Source organism: Oncorhynchus masou, chromosome 32 (genome assembly GCF_036934945.1).
Source record: "Oncorhynchus masou masou isolate Uvic2021 chromosome 32, UVic_Omas_1.1, whole genome shotgun sequence".
In the NCBI taxonomy this organism is placed as follows: Eukaryota; Metazoa; Chordata; class Actinopteri; order Salmoniformes; family Salmonidae; genus Oncorhynchus; species Oncorhynchus masou.
Genome location: NC_088243.1, coordinates 12,265,417 through 12,281,642, shown reverse-complemented (window position 1 = coordinate 12,281,642; position 16,226 = coordinate 12,265,417). Strand labels below are relative to the sequence as shown.

General features: G+C 40.4%; 1 protein-coding gene across 6 annotated transcripts in view; it reads left to right on the top strand.

Annotated features, from left to right (window-relative positions):
• The first annotated feature begins 235 nt into the window (after positions 1–235).
• The window catches only part of LOC135525594 (homeobox protein Nkx-2.1-like), a 54,354-nt gene continuing 38,363 nt past the window's right edge, over positions 236–16,226 (top strand). For 5 of the 6 annotated variants that reach the window (XR_010453189.1, XR_010453190.1, XR_010453191.1 and 2 more), the window contains exons 1-2: positions 236–878; positions 1,723–4,048. Coding sequence is in view for 1 of the 6 variants with exons in the window: in XM_064953313.1 (XP_064809385.1) it covers positions 512–878; positions 1,723–2,390 (1,035 nt within the window). In the remaining 5 variants the exon portion in view is untranslated. Of the gene's footprint in view, positions 879–1,722; positions 5,301–16,226 lie in introns of those variants that run through there. The other variant, XM_064953313.1, reaches the window with a different exon arrangement.

The window sequence follows — 16,226 nt, the reverse complement described above, 5'->3', positions numbered from 1 at the left end:
ACAACACACGCACGACAGTATATATAACCCACCGACCTAATGCTATTACAGTAGCCTGATATCAATAGCCTAGCCTATAATACACATTAATAGCCTATGAGACACATGCATATACATGCAAGTTGGTTATGGTATTGTGGGAGGCTAGCTGCAGAGCTCATGTTGTACCTTGCCCAACACGTAAGTCAAATTATGACTTGGATGCAATGAGGAGGATAGAGCTGCGTTGTATTGTTGCCCTAGTTGGTGATGCCCCGCCTCTGGCTTAAACCTGGCACCCTGCTAAAACAAACGAAAGCCAGCAGCACCAAGCTCAGCCCAGCTCAACTCAGCTCCCACTCAATGCAATTAAGGCGGACTTCAGGCGACTCTCCTACCTACGTGTTCATCTAGCAAGGATCGACGTTGAGACAACAGGAACCAGAGAGAAAGAGGGGCTTTGGTCCAACAAAAAAAACAGGAGAGATTGCCTAGCCTTCTAATTTCTCCCCTCTCCAACAGCCCAAGAACAATGTCGATGAGCCCTAGGCATACGACTCCTTTTTCTGTTTCCGATATCTTGAGTCCTCTTGAGGAGAGCTACAAGAAAGTAAGTATGGAGAATAACAACTTGGGGTCACCTCTCGCGTCGTACCGGCAGCCGCAGGTGTCTCAGGCGATGATGCAGCAGCACCACATGGGCCATAACGGGACGGTGTCCGCGGCATACCATATGACTGCGACGGGGGTGTCCCAGCTGTCACACACCGCAATGGGGGGCTACTGTAACGGCAACCTGGGGAACATGAGCGACCTGACGCCCTACCAGGACGGCATGAGAGGCAGCGCCACGGCCGCTGGCTGGTACGGAGCCAACACAGACCCGCGATTCTCCACGAGTAAGTAGGCTATACCTTTGAGTTTTACTCTGCATGAAGCCGAACAGGTGAGCGTATAGCTTTTGTTAGCGCATTATCATATTAGCTCGTCTACACTAGATCCATACGCTCTGGTCTGTACTGAAGTGAGTCATGGAAATTATTACAACTTTTTAGTGTTTTTCTGCTTGTTTTTGCATTTATTTTTTTTCACCAAGAGGGAGTGATTTTATTTGTCAATTTAAAATAAACCTTGCACCTGGCATTAGATATATATTAGGCCTATACCTCGGTTTACCTTGGAGTGTTTGGTTTATTGAGTTTAGTCACCCAACGTGCTGTGCCTTTTTGCCAGTCTACCCAACACTACCATGTTTACCAGTGAATAGGGGACTGGATTCAAAGAAAGCTAATTAATTGAACTGTTTTAGTTTGTGATATATTCATAAAAATGTATTTTAATGTCACAAGGGTGTATGAAGATATAACAAAGACACCTGTTGCTGATTTGTCCCCTATTGTGAGTAGGCTACAGAGGTTTCATGCACCTGTCATGTGGGGTTGTATAATCGAATGATTTATTAGCCTATTATTCTTCAGATTGCAAGGTAAATTAATGGTAATCAATCATGCAACTTTTTTGTAAACTATATAATTCCGTTCAAATACAAATTATGGTTAAGTAATAGTTCCATTAGGAGACAGAACTATGATTACATGATCATGTTAGCCTTTGTTTTAAAGGAACGCTATAGACATATACGCTTTACATTAATTCACATTATGCATTGTTATGGTTAAAATATTGAAGCAGTGTAATTATTGTTTTATTATCATCATCTCAATGGCCTATTTCTGCTTTCAGTCTCGCGCTTCATGGGCTCTTCTTCGGGAATGAACATGGGCAGTATGGGCAGCCTTGGCTCGCTAGTAGACGTGGGGAAAGGCATGGGCCCGCTCTCGAGCACCCCGAGAAGGAAGAGGCGCGTGCTGTTCTCTCAGGCTCAGGTCTACGAGCTCGAGCGGCGATTCAAACAACAGAAGTACCTATCGGCGCCTGAGAGAGAACACCTGGCGAGCATGATCCACCTCACCCCGACCCAGGTGAAAATCTGGTTTCAGAACCACCGATATAAAATGAAGAGGCAAGCGAAGGACAAAGTGTCGCAGCAGCAGATGCAACAGGACAGTAGTTCCTGTCAGCAGCATTCCCCTCGGCGGGTGGCTGTGCCTGTGTTAGTGAAAGACGGCAAGCCATGCCAAGGCAGTGCACACACTCCCACCTCTACGGTCCAGGCCCACCACCAACAAGGTGCCAATGGTATGATCATGTCCAGTAACGGTTCAGGCCTAGGTCAGCACCAGAGCCAACAGGTGGGTAGTGCAGATCACTCACCAGACCTAGCACAACACTCCGCCAGCCCACCGTCTCTCCAGACCCAGGTAGCCGGCCTCTCTCACCTGAACTCCTCCAGCGCGGAGTACGGGACGGCCCTGCAGTGCTCTGCTCTGTTATATGGCAGGACATGGTGATCTGTTATATGGCAGGACATGGTGATCTGTTATGCCGCAGGACATGGTGATCTGTTATGCCGCAGGACATGGTGATCTGTTATGCCGCAGGACATGGTGATCTGTTATGCCGCAGGACATGGTGATCTGTTATACGGCAGGACATGATGATCTGTTATACGGCAGGACATGGTGATCTGTTATATGGCAGGACATGGTGACAGCCAGACAAACTATGATCACAAACACACATACAACACTGCTCTCAAAGCTTTTTCAGCAAAGTCACTCTACAGACACGCAAACAAACAAATTGTACGTTGTGTACATTTTGAACAACACCATTTGGTGAATTTTAGTTCATGCTCTTCTAAAATGTAATTGGATATGAGGACAGTAAGTGGAGACGAAAGAAACTCGACAGATGAAGTTATGAGGATATGCGAGTTCAATCTTCGCGTTGAAGGTGGATTTCTGTAAATTATACTGAAGCTATACAGGGCTAGTCCTACATCAAGAGGTCATAGGCCCTACTCCTGTGTGTTGGTCATTGGGCTAACGTTCTCAATAGAAAAACTGTGGGTGCTTTTAAATTTTTTTCACAGAAGGCTCTGGTTTATAATAGAATTTAATGTAAAACGTAGCTTGTATATTTCTGTAAAAGGTTTGAATTGAATATATAGTTTTTAGCAATCTGTTGTACAAAGTTTTTAGCGCTATTAATGGTTTGTGGTTGGTTCTTTGAGTTCCATCGGTATTTGTACGTTTTATTTACTTGTAACTTATATAGATAGATATTACTTAAATACAGCCAAACAATCCTATTAATAAATTATGGTAATAAAATTCATTCAGATCCATTTATTGAAATTGTTTTGTATACTGTTTCAGAGAATACATAGGCCTACGAGAAACCTTGTCAAATTATTTTCAGAAAACGAATAGGCCTTTACCTGTAGAAAAAATACTATTATAATAATAATTAAATAATACTATTATTATTATTGTAGTAGTAATAATAAATATGATTATTCTAATTATAATAAATCATGATCTTGTCTATAGTCCACTTTAGCTTGTCAATTCAGTAAGTCTCAATTTAGACCGAAATCATTTTTTGCTGTCTTATTATGTTAACTGCACACAATAATGGATTTTAAGCAATGCACGACTAATGAAAACCTGTTTTTGACCAGGTGTGATCGAAATCGTTGTTACTAAGTGTTGCAGTGTAGGTAGGCTAAATTGCTATTAGCCTAATGCTAACTTTTGCTTGAAAGAGCTTAACCCCAATTCCAGGCTCTTTGGTCACGTTTATTATAGCTACAATCAACGGTTGTCAGTAGATGTGGTTCGTGGTACTCTGTGGCCGTTCCTACAAAACGCGGCGCCTCACAAATCGTGTATTGTGTACACACTATCTCACTTGGATCACGCTGGGTAAACTCAGGCCAGGTCTTTGTGTGCACTCGGCGTCCCTTAGGTTGCTAGCGTTCTTACGTTCTCTGCCTGTTTCTGGTTTGGGTGAGTCATTTAGGTGAGGGTCTAGAAGCGTTCTTTTTAACACTGGAGATCAAACACGCGCTGACTAAAAGAACGTCTTATCGACCAAATCCCTTGCCAAACAACAGTAACTTCTCAAATAACTTCACAAGACAAATCGTCGTCTCTTATCAGAGGTAAGCATTGTAAGGTCTACACCTGTTGTATTCGGCGCATGTGACAAATAACATTTGATTTGAGCATACGTTTATCAATCGATAAACCAACTGGGGTTGAAATGAAAATAGCGTGCAGTCTTTCATTTTAGAAGTTTAATGTAATTTGCTTATATCAAGTGGGATGACACGGCCCTGGCTCGTCAAGTTATCATTTGCATGCGGTGGAGAAGAGATTTTGTGTTTTTTAATTGATTCGAGAATGTTTTAACATATAAATGGTAAATTTCAAATGAATTGTGTGGGACGGGCCCATAGGCCCATTGTGTGGGACGAACTCTGTTCTTGTAATTTAGTTGTAATGTAAAGGACTTGCAACTATTTTGATAGTATGATATTATACACTGAGTATACAAAACATCAAGAACACCTGCTCTTTCCATGACATAGACTGACCAGGTGAAAGCTATTGATTTTCGTATTGATGTTAACGATATTTAAGCCTTGACACAATTGAGACATGTAATTATGTACGTGTGCCATTCAGAGGATATATGGGCAAGACAAACGATTTAAGTGCCTTTGAACGGGGTATGGTGCCAGGCTCACCGGTTTGTGTCAAGAACTGCAACGATGCTCGGTTTTTCACGCTCAAAAGTTTCCCGTATGTATCAAGAATGGTCCACCGCCCAAAGGGCATCCAGCCAACTTGACACAACCGTGGGACGTATTGAAGTCAACAGACCAGCATGCATGTAGAACGCTTTCCACACCTTGTTCATGCCCCGACGAATTGAATTGTTCTGAGGGCAAAAGGGGGGTGCAACTTAATATCAGGAAGGTGTTCCTAATGTTTGGTATACTCAGTGTATATTGTTATATTTTAATAATTATATTATAATATTTATTATTATGTTACTGTGATATTATGGGAATTGCCAATATTTTGTAGTCTTTATGATTAGGCAATATATGAATAGCCATACGTGCTCCTTCCTAAGTCTGCAAAACATAAGCTATTGAACAACAACCAAAAGGGCTCTCAAAATACTTTAGTCTTTACTGCACCAGGCCCCTAAACTGTAATTATTTCAGTAGGAATATGACGCAAACGGCTACTCATTCGTGGTCTTTATTTTATGCATTAGGCCCACTTTAGACATTATATTTACGTTATGATATTTCACATATTTGTGACAGAAATTTAGTCCAAGGCTCCATGTTCATATACTGTGCATTTGACCTAAAAGGAATATTAAACCTAATATTTTCAGATTGTGTATGGTTATCTCAATTTATTATGTGCAATTGTTCATCGAAAAAATAATTGACTTTCAATATAGCTTATTGATTTTGACTTTAAGGGCCCAGGTGGTTGAGTGCAATCCCTCCCCTGGCTACATTGCATCGCGGGGTTAGTATGGCAAGCCATTGATGGAAGCACGCCCTTGGTCGCCATTTGTATTTTTTTATTTGAGCGCGAGCTTTCATCGAGAGGAGGTGACTAGTAGCGTCCCATTACAACGGCTGTACCATTATGGCATTGGTGCAGTGATGTTGCCCTGTCTGCAACAACAGGTCGCTGGTATCTATCTATTGGCTCAGTTACAGCCGTCATTGCATGTCAAATCTTAACCAATCAACACCGTTCACTCTATCTCCCTAAATATCGTTTTGAGTAAGCTTTGTTTCATACTAAGACTGAAATACGAATCGAAATTCAGAAATGGGCAACGCAATAACAGTACACCAGACGTCCAGTTTACTGTGGAGACTTTGCTCCACATAGCACAGCAGTGTGCGTGGATTTTTAAAGAGGCACTGATTGTAATGGCTCTCTACTTTTCATCTATAAGAGTCATTAAATCAATCGAGATTTTCGTCGATTATTCTCTATATAAACGATATTGTTCAGCTTCTGCAGTGCCTATTTGTTCTGCATGTGATGTTTGATATTATATCTTGCAACCTCTAGCCCCCAGAATTGTTCTTCCCCAATAGGCTACCTCCCTACAAGCGCTCTCATCCTTGTGCAGTGGCTGGCTGTGGCTGCCAGCCAGGCAAATATAAAGCACATGAGATGCATTTTCAACACACCTGCCGTTTTAGCCTATACCTGCGAAATGGGTAAAAGGAGAACTGGTGGTTTTCTGCAAAAGAAAGAAGTTTGCTTTATTACAATCCATCCATTTACCAATAATTTGATTATGTAGGTTACTTAGCATAGTCGTCTATCAATACTTGATTGGTCATAATGGTATTGTGTGAATACATGCCAATGTATTGTCAATTTCAATACATTATTTGATAGAGCTACTATTCAGTGATCACACTGGAGCACTCTTACAAATTATTTGACACAATTGTCGCCGATCACGGAATGGAAATTAATTTGGTTGAGATTTTGCACTGTTCATTTAAAGGGACGTCTGAATCTTTCACAAATACTTAAACGGATTTATGATTATAGCCCAATAAAAGATACATCTCCAAATTTCCTTAACTTCTTTCATTTACAGAGATTGAATCCTCTGTCGCTCTTATTATGATATGTTGCTATAGTCCTACCATTTACCTAAAACGTTAACTTAGTGACAATTCGGGACATTTTCAAGCGACATCTTTTCAGCAGCATCAGATAGAACGATGTTCTATTAGGTATTTGTTGGTGTGCTTTTGTTTTGTTCAGGAAGAGCCCCGAGAGGCTCAGGCTTACATTACCATATCTGTAGCACGGTGTGTGGTCTTTGTGTTGGGCTTGTAGCTGTTTAGAATGACTTTGTTGGAAGCGTGTGTGCTCTCATCGCTCTCTTTAAGGCTTGTCTTTAGACGGTCACATTGTACAACTCTGGCAAGTCCTCCCCACTTTATCGTCCCAAGATCTCCATCAACCCAAAAGCAATTAGTTCCTAATCTCAAGGCAATCATACACTAAATATACAAAAGTATGTGGACATGCCTTCAAATGAATGGATTGGGCTATTTCAGTCACACCAGTTGCAGACAGGTGTATAAAACCGTGCACACAGCCATGCAATCTCCATAGCAAACATTGTCAGTAGAATTGCCTTACAGAAGAGCTCAGTGACTTTCAATGTGGCACCATCATGGGATGCCACTGTTCCAACAAGTCAGTTTGTCAAATGCATGCCTTGCTAGATCTACCCCAGTCAGCTGTAAATACTGTTATTGTGAAGTGGAAACGTCTAGGAGCAACAACGGCTCAGCCGCAAAGTGGTAGGCCACACAAGCTCAAAGAACGGGACCACCAAGGGCTGAAGTGCGTACCGCGTAAAAATCATCTGTCCTTGGTTGCAACACTCACTATCGTGTTCCAAACGGCCCCCGGAAGCAACGTCATCACAACTGTTCATCTGGAGCTTCATGAAAGGGATTTCTTTGGCAGAGCAGCTGCACACAAGCCTAAGATCACCATGCGCAATACCAACCGTCAGCTGGAGTGGTGTAAAGCTTGCCGCCATTGGACTCTGGAACAGTGGAAACGCATTCTCTGGAGTGATGTATCACACTTTACCCTCTGGCAGTCCGACGGACGAATCTGGTTTTGGCGGATGATACCTGCCCCAATGCATAGTGCCAACTGTAAAGTTTGGTGGAGGATTAATGATCTGGGCCTGTTTTTCATGGTTTGGGCAAGGCCCCTTAGTTCCAGTGAAGGGGAATCTTAACTCTACAGCATCCAATGACATTCTAGATGATTCTGTGCTTCCAACTTTGTGGCAAAAGTTTAGGGAAGGCCCTTTCCTGTTTCAGCATGACAATGCCCCTGTGCACGAAGTAAGGTCCATACAGAAATGGTTTGTCGAGATCAGTGTGGAAGAACTTGACTGGCCTGCACAAAGCCCTGACCTCAACCCCATCGAACACCTTTAGGATGAATTGGAACGCCGACTGTAGTAAGCCAGGCCTAATCACTCCCAACATCCCACTAATGCTCTTGTGGGTTAATAGAAGCAAGTCCCTGCAACGATGTTCCAACATCTAGTGAAAAGCCTTCCCAGAAGAGTGGAGGCTGTTGTTGCAGCACAGCGGGGACCAACTCCATATTAATGGCCATTATTTTGGAATGAGATGTTTGATTAGCAGGTTTCTGCATACTTTTGGCCATGTAGTGTATTTGAGTTAAGTGTTTGTTTCCCTTATTTACTCTCATTTAAAATGCAACACTATATAATGAAATACTATATTTAAGACAGCCTATAAGACCTGTGTGGTAACCTCACTATTTCGAAATTGTCAGTGCACTATAGCCAGAAGATCACCTCAGTTGAGAATATTTGAGTTGAGTAACAAGAGGGAGAATGTTAGAATGGTTAACTTCAGACTAAGAAGTAGACCTATGATACATCCATCCAATGCTAATCAAGGGGGGTTAACTTCTGAGTGGAAAAGCATAATTGTCCCCCAACGCATCAAAGTTTTGCTCCTCAATCGATAATTAAATCAAGTGTTACAACTTTTGACCATTTTCACACGCATTTACAATCAGGGAAAGTTGAACAGAAAAGGTTTGGTAAACAAAGCTTTAACAAATTGGCATTTAAAATAAACCAACATAATTTTCACGTTCTGGAAAGTGCCATATACTATTTGGCCTAAAGCTCGATATTTTTACGCATTTGACTTCCGATATCTTTTAAAAGCTCAAAATCCAAGCTGGCTCAGAAATCAATCAGGAGGTGGATGTAAATAAGTGGGTTGATGTAGGTCCTGATGAGTGCAGGTACCCCAACCGGCCGCCCAACTTCTTAGGCGATGTCTACCTAGATTGTTTAGAACTGAGATCAATAACGAGTCTTGCTAGACACCGAACAATGTTTGTTTTTGAAGACAATTTAAACAAAAATTATAAGCCTACTCGTTTTTTGAAAATAATATGTTTTGTTATAGCCTTTTACTCATGCAGCCTACATAAACTCTGTTAGCCCAGTGTACAAATAATTGTACATTTTAGCCTACATCATATCAAAACTTCAGCATATGTGGGAACTCCTTCACGACTGTTGGAAAATCATTCCTCATGAAGCTGGTTGAGAGAATGCCAAGAGTGTGCAAAGCTGTTATCAAGGCAAAGGGTGGTTACTTTGAAGAAACAAAAATATGAAATATATTTTGATTTGTTTAACACTTTCTTGGTTACTACATGATTCCATATGTGTTATTTCCTAGTTTTGATGTCTTCACTATTACTCTACAATGTAGAAAATAGTAAAGGAAAAACCCTTGAATGAGTAGGTGTGTCCAAACTTTTGACTGGTACTGTATATACTCATTAAAGTATTTCTATATCTGTGCAGTGATGATTAACATTAATTTAATTAAAACCATGAAGACGAAATCCTCCTTCAGAATGCTACTTAAAATCTAAGCATATTTTGTCACTCCAAAGAGAGAATCTACTCAACTGTCATTAGGATCTAATAGTCTGCACATCCTGTCTACTGCAAATGGTGCTGTTCTAAAAACAACAAAAACTGCTATAGTAAATCATGAAGTCAATCTACTAAAATTATATTTGTAGGTAGACTATAGGCATCTGTATGGCAAGAGGAAACATTGGTCTGACTCAAATGTGATTTTTGACAAATCAGTGTTTTGAAGTCAATACATTTTTGTGCTGGTAAACAGCCAATCGATGTGCAAAATGGTTTATGGACACTTTTCTAGGGTTTAGGCCAGGGCTCTCCAACCCTGTTCCTGGAGCTATCCTCCAGTAGGTTTTGCCTCCAACCCCAGTTCTAACTAACCTGATTCAGTTTACCAAACAGCTAATTATTAGAATCAGGTGTGCTACATTAGGAAGGGAGTGAACCTGGACCGTAGCTCCCTATCAACAGGGTTGGAGAGCCCTGGTTTATGCAGATCTGATAAACAGATAATGTAGATAATAGGCCTATTAATGTGCGTCTGAGTTATTGTGTGGACAGACTGATGATTGATGAATGCAATGCTGTTGACGGTTTTGTAGCTCTGCTGTGCTTGTCTGCTATTCTGATAGACAGTTTTACACAATACATTTAATGTAATTCTGAATAAGGAAGGATTTGTAAAAATGACTTAATTCATGCCTCCTCGCTAAGTTATTCTAAATTAACATCACACCAAGCAAACATTCCTTGCTTACTGTGCATGACAAATAGGACAATTACACTGTAACTGCAATCACCTCCTCTCTGGTAAATCTTATTGCCAAAGTGGTAGCAAAACATCTTTAATTGTCCTGCATTTATCTGGTTTTTGAAGCAATTGTGTGAACAACGCACCAGAGGGACAATTGCGAAGTGAAATACAACTTGATTCCGTCCCTAATGGCACCCTGTTTCCTAAACAGTGCACTACCAGGGCCCATAGCGTTCTGGTGAAAAGTATTGCACTATGTAGGGAATAGGGTGCCATTGGGAAAGACCATTGTCATGCAAAGCTGAATACAAGATGCTGTACTTGACCTTTTCAGCATAATTGTTGCAGCAATGAAATGCATCGCAGAGCGCCTTTATAGCCCGGCTGAATAGAGCCCCCCCCTCTGACAGGAACAAAAACACACATTTTTATACCTTTTTGTTTTTCATTTTGGTTTTGTTTCTTCTGTGAACATTTATTATTTTAATGGCTATAGTCTAAGATACTCTAGCTGCAATCAGTCCAAATCCTGAATGGGCGAGGAGCGGAGGGAGAGGAGACATGAAATGTTAAGTCTTCGTTTTTTGTTGTATGGGTTAGAAAATGCATTATCCCGCAACTGACAATTCATGGTTTTATTTTCAAATGGCCATTAAAATGTACAGGGAAATGGCCCTGATTTCATGGGTCATTGTTGGAACGGAGCACTCGATTTCCTGCATGGACATACTCTTCTAAATATATCAGGAATGAAGTATCCTTTATATAAGCAGACATTAGGAGATACTACATTTAATATTATTTTATTATAATAATCATATTTTAATTTGCTTTGATTACCATTTAAGATGTTGTATTCCGTTGATAGTGAACATCAAGAGTGTTAAATAGGACTTATTTTTCGTTGGTTGCGAATGCAAAGCTACATCACTTGCTTAACAAACAGACACGAGCTACTGCTGCTCTTCAAGAGGTCCAGGTCAGGCAGGCGTGGCTGGCAATGAGGCTGTGGTCATGCGCAGAATCTCAATCACAGGCTTTCATTGATACATTCGTTAATTAGCCACATTTCTCTGTGGACCGGCAGTCCGACTGAGCTCACCTAAAGTCTGCTCTGAGACAGCTGAGAAGCAGCATGCCATGTGGGACTAGGCCCCTCTTCCATTCCACATCCTCCTTCTGAAGAGGCTCACATGGTGTGGTCTGCTGAGATTGGAATGACATTAAAGTTGTATAGAGTGGGGTGGGGTGCTGGGGGAATGCATGCTTGTAATTTTTATTACATTTGTTGAATTTGAGTATCCCTTTGGCATAGCTTTAAATGTGATGACAGACTAAGTATAAACTGGCTGCTAGGTATGGGAATGTTTTTATTAATAAGAGGTGAGTCAGCCCGCTCAAATTGGCAGGAGGCGCGTTGCCATGCATGGCATTGTACAGCCTGGTCTTAGAGAAAAACATTATGCTATACAATTCATGCCAGGTCAATTGCAACTACTGAGTACTTTTTTAACTACTTCTTAGGATGATAGCTTAGCATGCAACTACTTAGCATGTTAGCTAACCCTTCTAACCCTAAACTCAACCCTTCAACCTAACCTCAGCACAGTACCCTGCCCTGAACTTTGGTCACTATTAGTAGTATTACCCCTTACTCTACCCTGCACGTTAGAGACTGCTAGACTGCTAGCCCTTATACAGCCTGGAGGTGTTGGGTCACTGTCCTGTTGAAAAACAAATGATAGTCCCACTAAGCGCAAAGCAGATGGGATGGCGTATCACTACAGAATGCTGTGGTAGCCATGCTGGTTAAGTGTGCCTTGAATTCTAAATAAATCACAGAAAATGTCACCAGTAAAGCACCCTCACACCATCACACCTCCTCCTACATGCTTCACGGTGGGAACCACACATGTGGAGATCATCCGTTCGCCTACTCTGCGTCTCACAAAGACACAGCGGTTGGAACCAAAAATCTCAAATTTGGACTCATCAGACCAAAGAACAGATTTCCACCGGTCTAATCACCATTGTTTCTTGGCCCAAGCAAGTTTCCTCTTCTTATTGCTGTCCTTTAGCAGTGGTTTATTTGCAGTAATTGAAACATGAAGGCCTGATTCACGCAGTCTCCCCTGAACAGTTGATGGTGAGATGTGTTTGTAGCATTTATTTTGGCTACAATTTCTGAGGCTGGTATCTCTAATGACCTTATCCTCTTCAGCAGAGGTCACTCTGGGTCTTCATTTCCTGTGGCGGTCCTCATGAAGAGCCTATTTCATCATAGCGCTTGATGGTTTTTGCAACTGCATTGAAGACACTTTCAAGTTCTTGACATTTTCCGGATTGACTGACCTTCATGTCTTAAAGTAATGATGGACTGTCATTACTCTTTGCATATTTGATCTGTTCTTGCCATAATATGGACTTGTTTTTTACCAAATAGGGCTATCTTCTGTATACTTTGTCACAACAATTTGATTGGCTCAAACGCATTAAGAAGGAAAGAAATTCCACAAATTAACTTTTAACAAGGCACACATGTTAATCCAAATGCATTCCAGGTGACTACCTCATGAAGCTGGTTGAGAGAATACCAAGCGTGTGCAAAGCTGTCATCAAGGCAAAGGGTGGCTACTTTGAAGAATCTCAAATATAAAATATTTTTCATTTTGTTTAACCTCTCTTGGGTAGGGGGCAGTATTTTCACGTCCGGATGAAAAGCGTTCCCAAAGTAAACAGCCTGTTACTCTGGCCCAGAAGGTAGGATATGCATATAATTGGTGGATTTGGATAGAAAACCCTCTAAAGTTTCTAAAATGGTTAAAATAATGTCTGAGTATGACAGGACTGATTTGTCAAGCGAAACCCTGAGGACAAACCATTCAGGGGAGAAGAAAATTGAGGTCATAGGATTTTCTAATGGATTTCTATGGGATACCCTTATTATTAGGAACCTGTTTGCAGTTCCTATAGCTTCCACTAGATGTCAGTCTATAGAAACTGTTCGATGTTTTTCTTTTGAGAAATGAAGAAGTAGGGCTGTTCTTTGTAAGTGTCACTCCAGGTGGACTCTCCTGTTTCGGTGCGCGTGAACTGCAGCGAGCTTCACGTTTTTATTCCGTCTTAAATTTGATTGATTATTTACGTTTTAGGGTACCTGAGGTTGGATTAGGAACGTTGTTTGGACCAGGTTTACAGGTTACTTATTAGATACTTTGAAGGCATGTTGGGCGAGTTGCAACCGGTGTATTTCTGAATCAAACGCGCCAAATTAATGGACATTTTTGGACATAAAGAAAGACATTATTGAACAAAAGGACCATTTGTGATGTTTCTGGGACATTTTGGAGTGCCAACAGGAGAAGATCTTCAAAGGTAAGGCATTAATTATTTAGCTATTTCTGTCTTTTGTGGTGCACCTGCCTGGTTGAAATATGATTTTCATGTGTTTGTATGCGGGGCGCTGTCCTCAGATAATCGCGTGGTTTGCTTTCGCCGTAAAGCCTTTTTGAAATCTGACAGGGCTGGATTAACAAGAAGTTAAGCTTTATTTTGATGTATAACACATATTTTCAAGAATGTTAAATATTTGGTATTTTTGAATTTCGCGCTCTGCAATTTCACTGGATGTTGGCCGGGTGGGACACTACCGTTCCACCTGCCCATAAGAAGTTAACACTTTTTTGGTTACTACCTGATTCCGTATGTGGTATTTCATAGTTTTGATGTCCCCACTATTATTCTACAATGTAGAAATAGTAAAATAATTAAGAAAAACCCTGGAATGAGTAGGTTTGTCCAAACGTTTAACTGGTACTGTATATATTTATATTCCGGACTATGATATTGCTTGTCCAGATATTTCTTAAATCCTTTTTATTTTGGGGATTTGTGTGTATTGTTAGGTATTACTGCACTGTTGGAGCTACAAAGACAAGCATTTCGCTGCACCTGGGGTAACATCTGCAAAATGTGTATGAGACCAATAAGATTAAATGTTTTACCTTAACCCCTAACCCGACCTATCTAACGTTAGAATTAGCCACCTAGCTAATGTTAGCAACAACACATTGGAATTCGTTACATATGTATTGCAAATTCAGAACATTTTGTACAAATTTAAATTCGTAACATATCATACGAATTGGAATTAGTAACATAGGCTACTACACATCTTACAATTCGTACTGTATTGAATGACTGCTATTACATTGGTTGGCCAATTTAATGTAATGTAACTTAACATATCAGACAAAATAGAGTGACACGGATTTATGTAACATATAATATGTTTTGCTCCTAGACCAGGTTGCCTTGTAGGCTACTGTACCAGTGGGTGTCCTTTCGTAGCCACCGAGCCATTACTAACTGTGTTAACATGAGGTCTTTGGCATGTAATCGGCTCTTTCTCCTGTCTCACTGACAAACTTTGTTTTCTTACTCGTGCACCTTGTAATATAGACTGATTGCCTGCGCGCGTGGCGCAGAAAAAAGAACCCCGCAATCCACCACTAAAATAGCTGCGGCTATATTTCAAACGGCAAAAGGTTTAACATAATGGAACTTAATTGGAGGACATTGCAAGCCACCTACTGAGCTTCAGTCTGCTTTCACAACGGGTTTAGTGAACTGGATAAATGTATTTAGAGGAGTTGAAATGGATGCTCTCACTCCCCTGCCACAGTCAAACAGAGAAAACAAGAGTTATTCGGCTTTAATACAGCATTAATGACCCAACCAAGATGCACTGCGCAATTTTGCGCCTCATTTAAACAATACGCTATGAAAGTCCCGCCTACTTCCTGTTTCAGGTCCCGTACTGTTTTTGAATGGGATTCAAGCATATCATAAAATTAATGAAAACCTGGTCATTATATGTAAAGCTGTATTCGTGGATCAATTTATTTCTAGCTGATGCCTTTCATTAACATTTTCGATTACGTTATTGTATTTGTTTTAATCGAAAGGCATCAGTAAGTAAATTAATCCACGAATAAGAATATAATTTGACATATCATAAATGACAACGTTTTCACGAATTTGATGATAAGCCTGGTGCGTATTCAAAAACATTATGCGATTTACAACAGGAAGTAGACGGGAAGTTAGAGAAGTTGTTTTGACAGTTGCTCCTATTGACATGGAACAGCAACAGAAAACATCCGTTAAAATCCTCATTAGGACCAACGTGGATATCGAAATATCATGTGAAATCAACGACACATTTAGCAAAAAGCAGTGTTCAAAAGCACTCATCTGTCATGGTGAAATTATTAAATTAAAATCAGCTAAATATCTATTTTGTCATTTTTATATGTCAAAATAAAAATACGTCAAAATAGTGACATTTAACCATGCCACCTCTTTATCTTGCCTTGATAAGTTGTCCATTTGGCAGGCATTATGGCAACCTTATACCACATATCCAAAATGCAGTTTTCTGCAAGCCCTATAGATGGTGTTAAAATATTTTTTTATTATTGTTTTTTTAACAGTATTACAGGTATACGATAAAAATAACATCAAAGTACCATATAAATTCCAATTAATTGTTGGTTTAACATGACATTGATCTAAATAAGTACTGTATTTCAAATGGCACTGCAATTCCACCCTACAAAATACAGGTCCCTACTGTATTTTTAAAGCCCAAAAATCTTTTGATCAGTAGTGGGTGCATGTTTTTGTTATATCTGGCTCATTGACATATTTTGTAAGAGGCTACATTATTTGCACCAGTGAGTGGGAGTGCTGTACAAATGTAACTGATATATGGTAGTTGTACCCCAACAATTAAATGTGCATATTCAATTGTTAGGAAAAACGCAAACCTTTAATGGTTGAGTATTTGCCATGTCCTTGGCCTGTTTTTCCCTGTAGTCACTGCAAGTTTGGAAGCCTTTGTTAAGGCCTCTAGAAGTGCAAGTGATATTATAAAGACCAAATATGCATGTATTTGATATGCTGTAATCCCATGCAATTACTGTAAAATACAAACCCTGCCTCCCACCAATGAATTTCATTCATTCATCCATTCATTCATTACAATTGCAGAAAA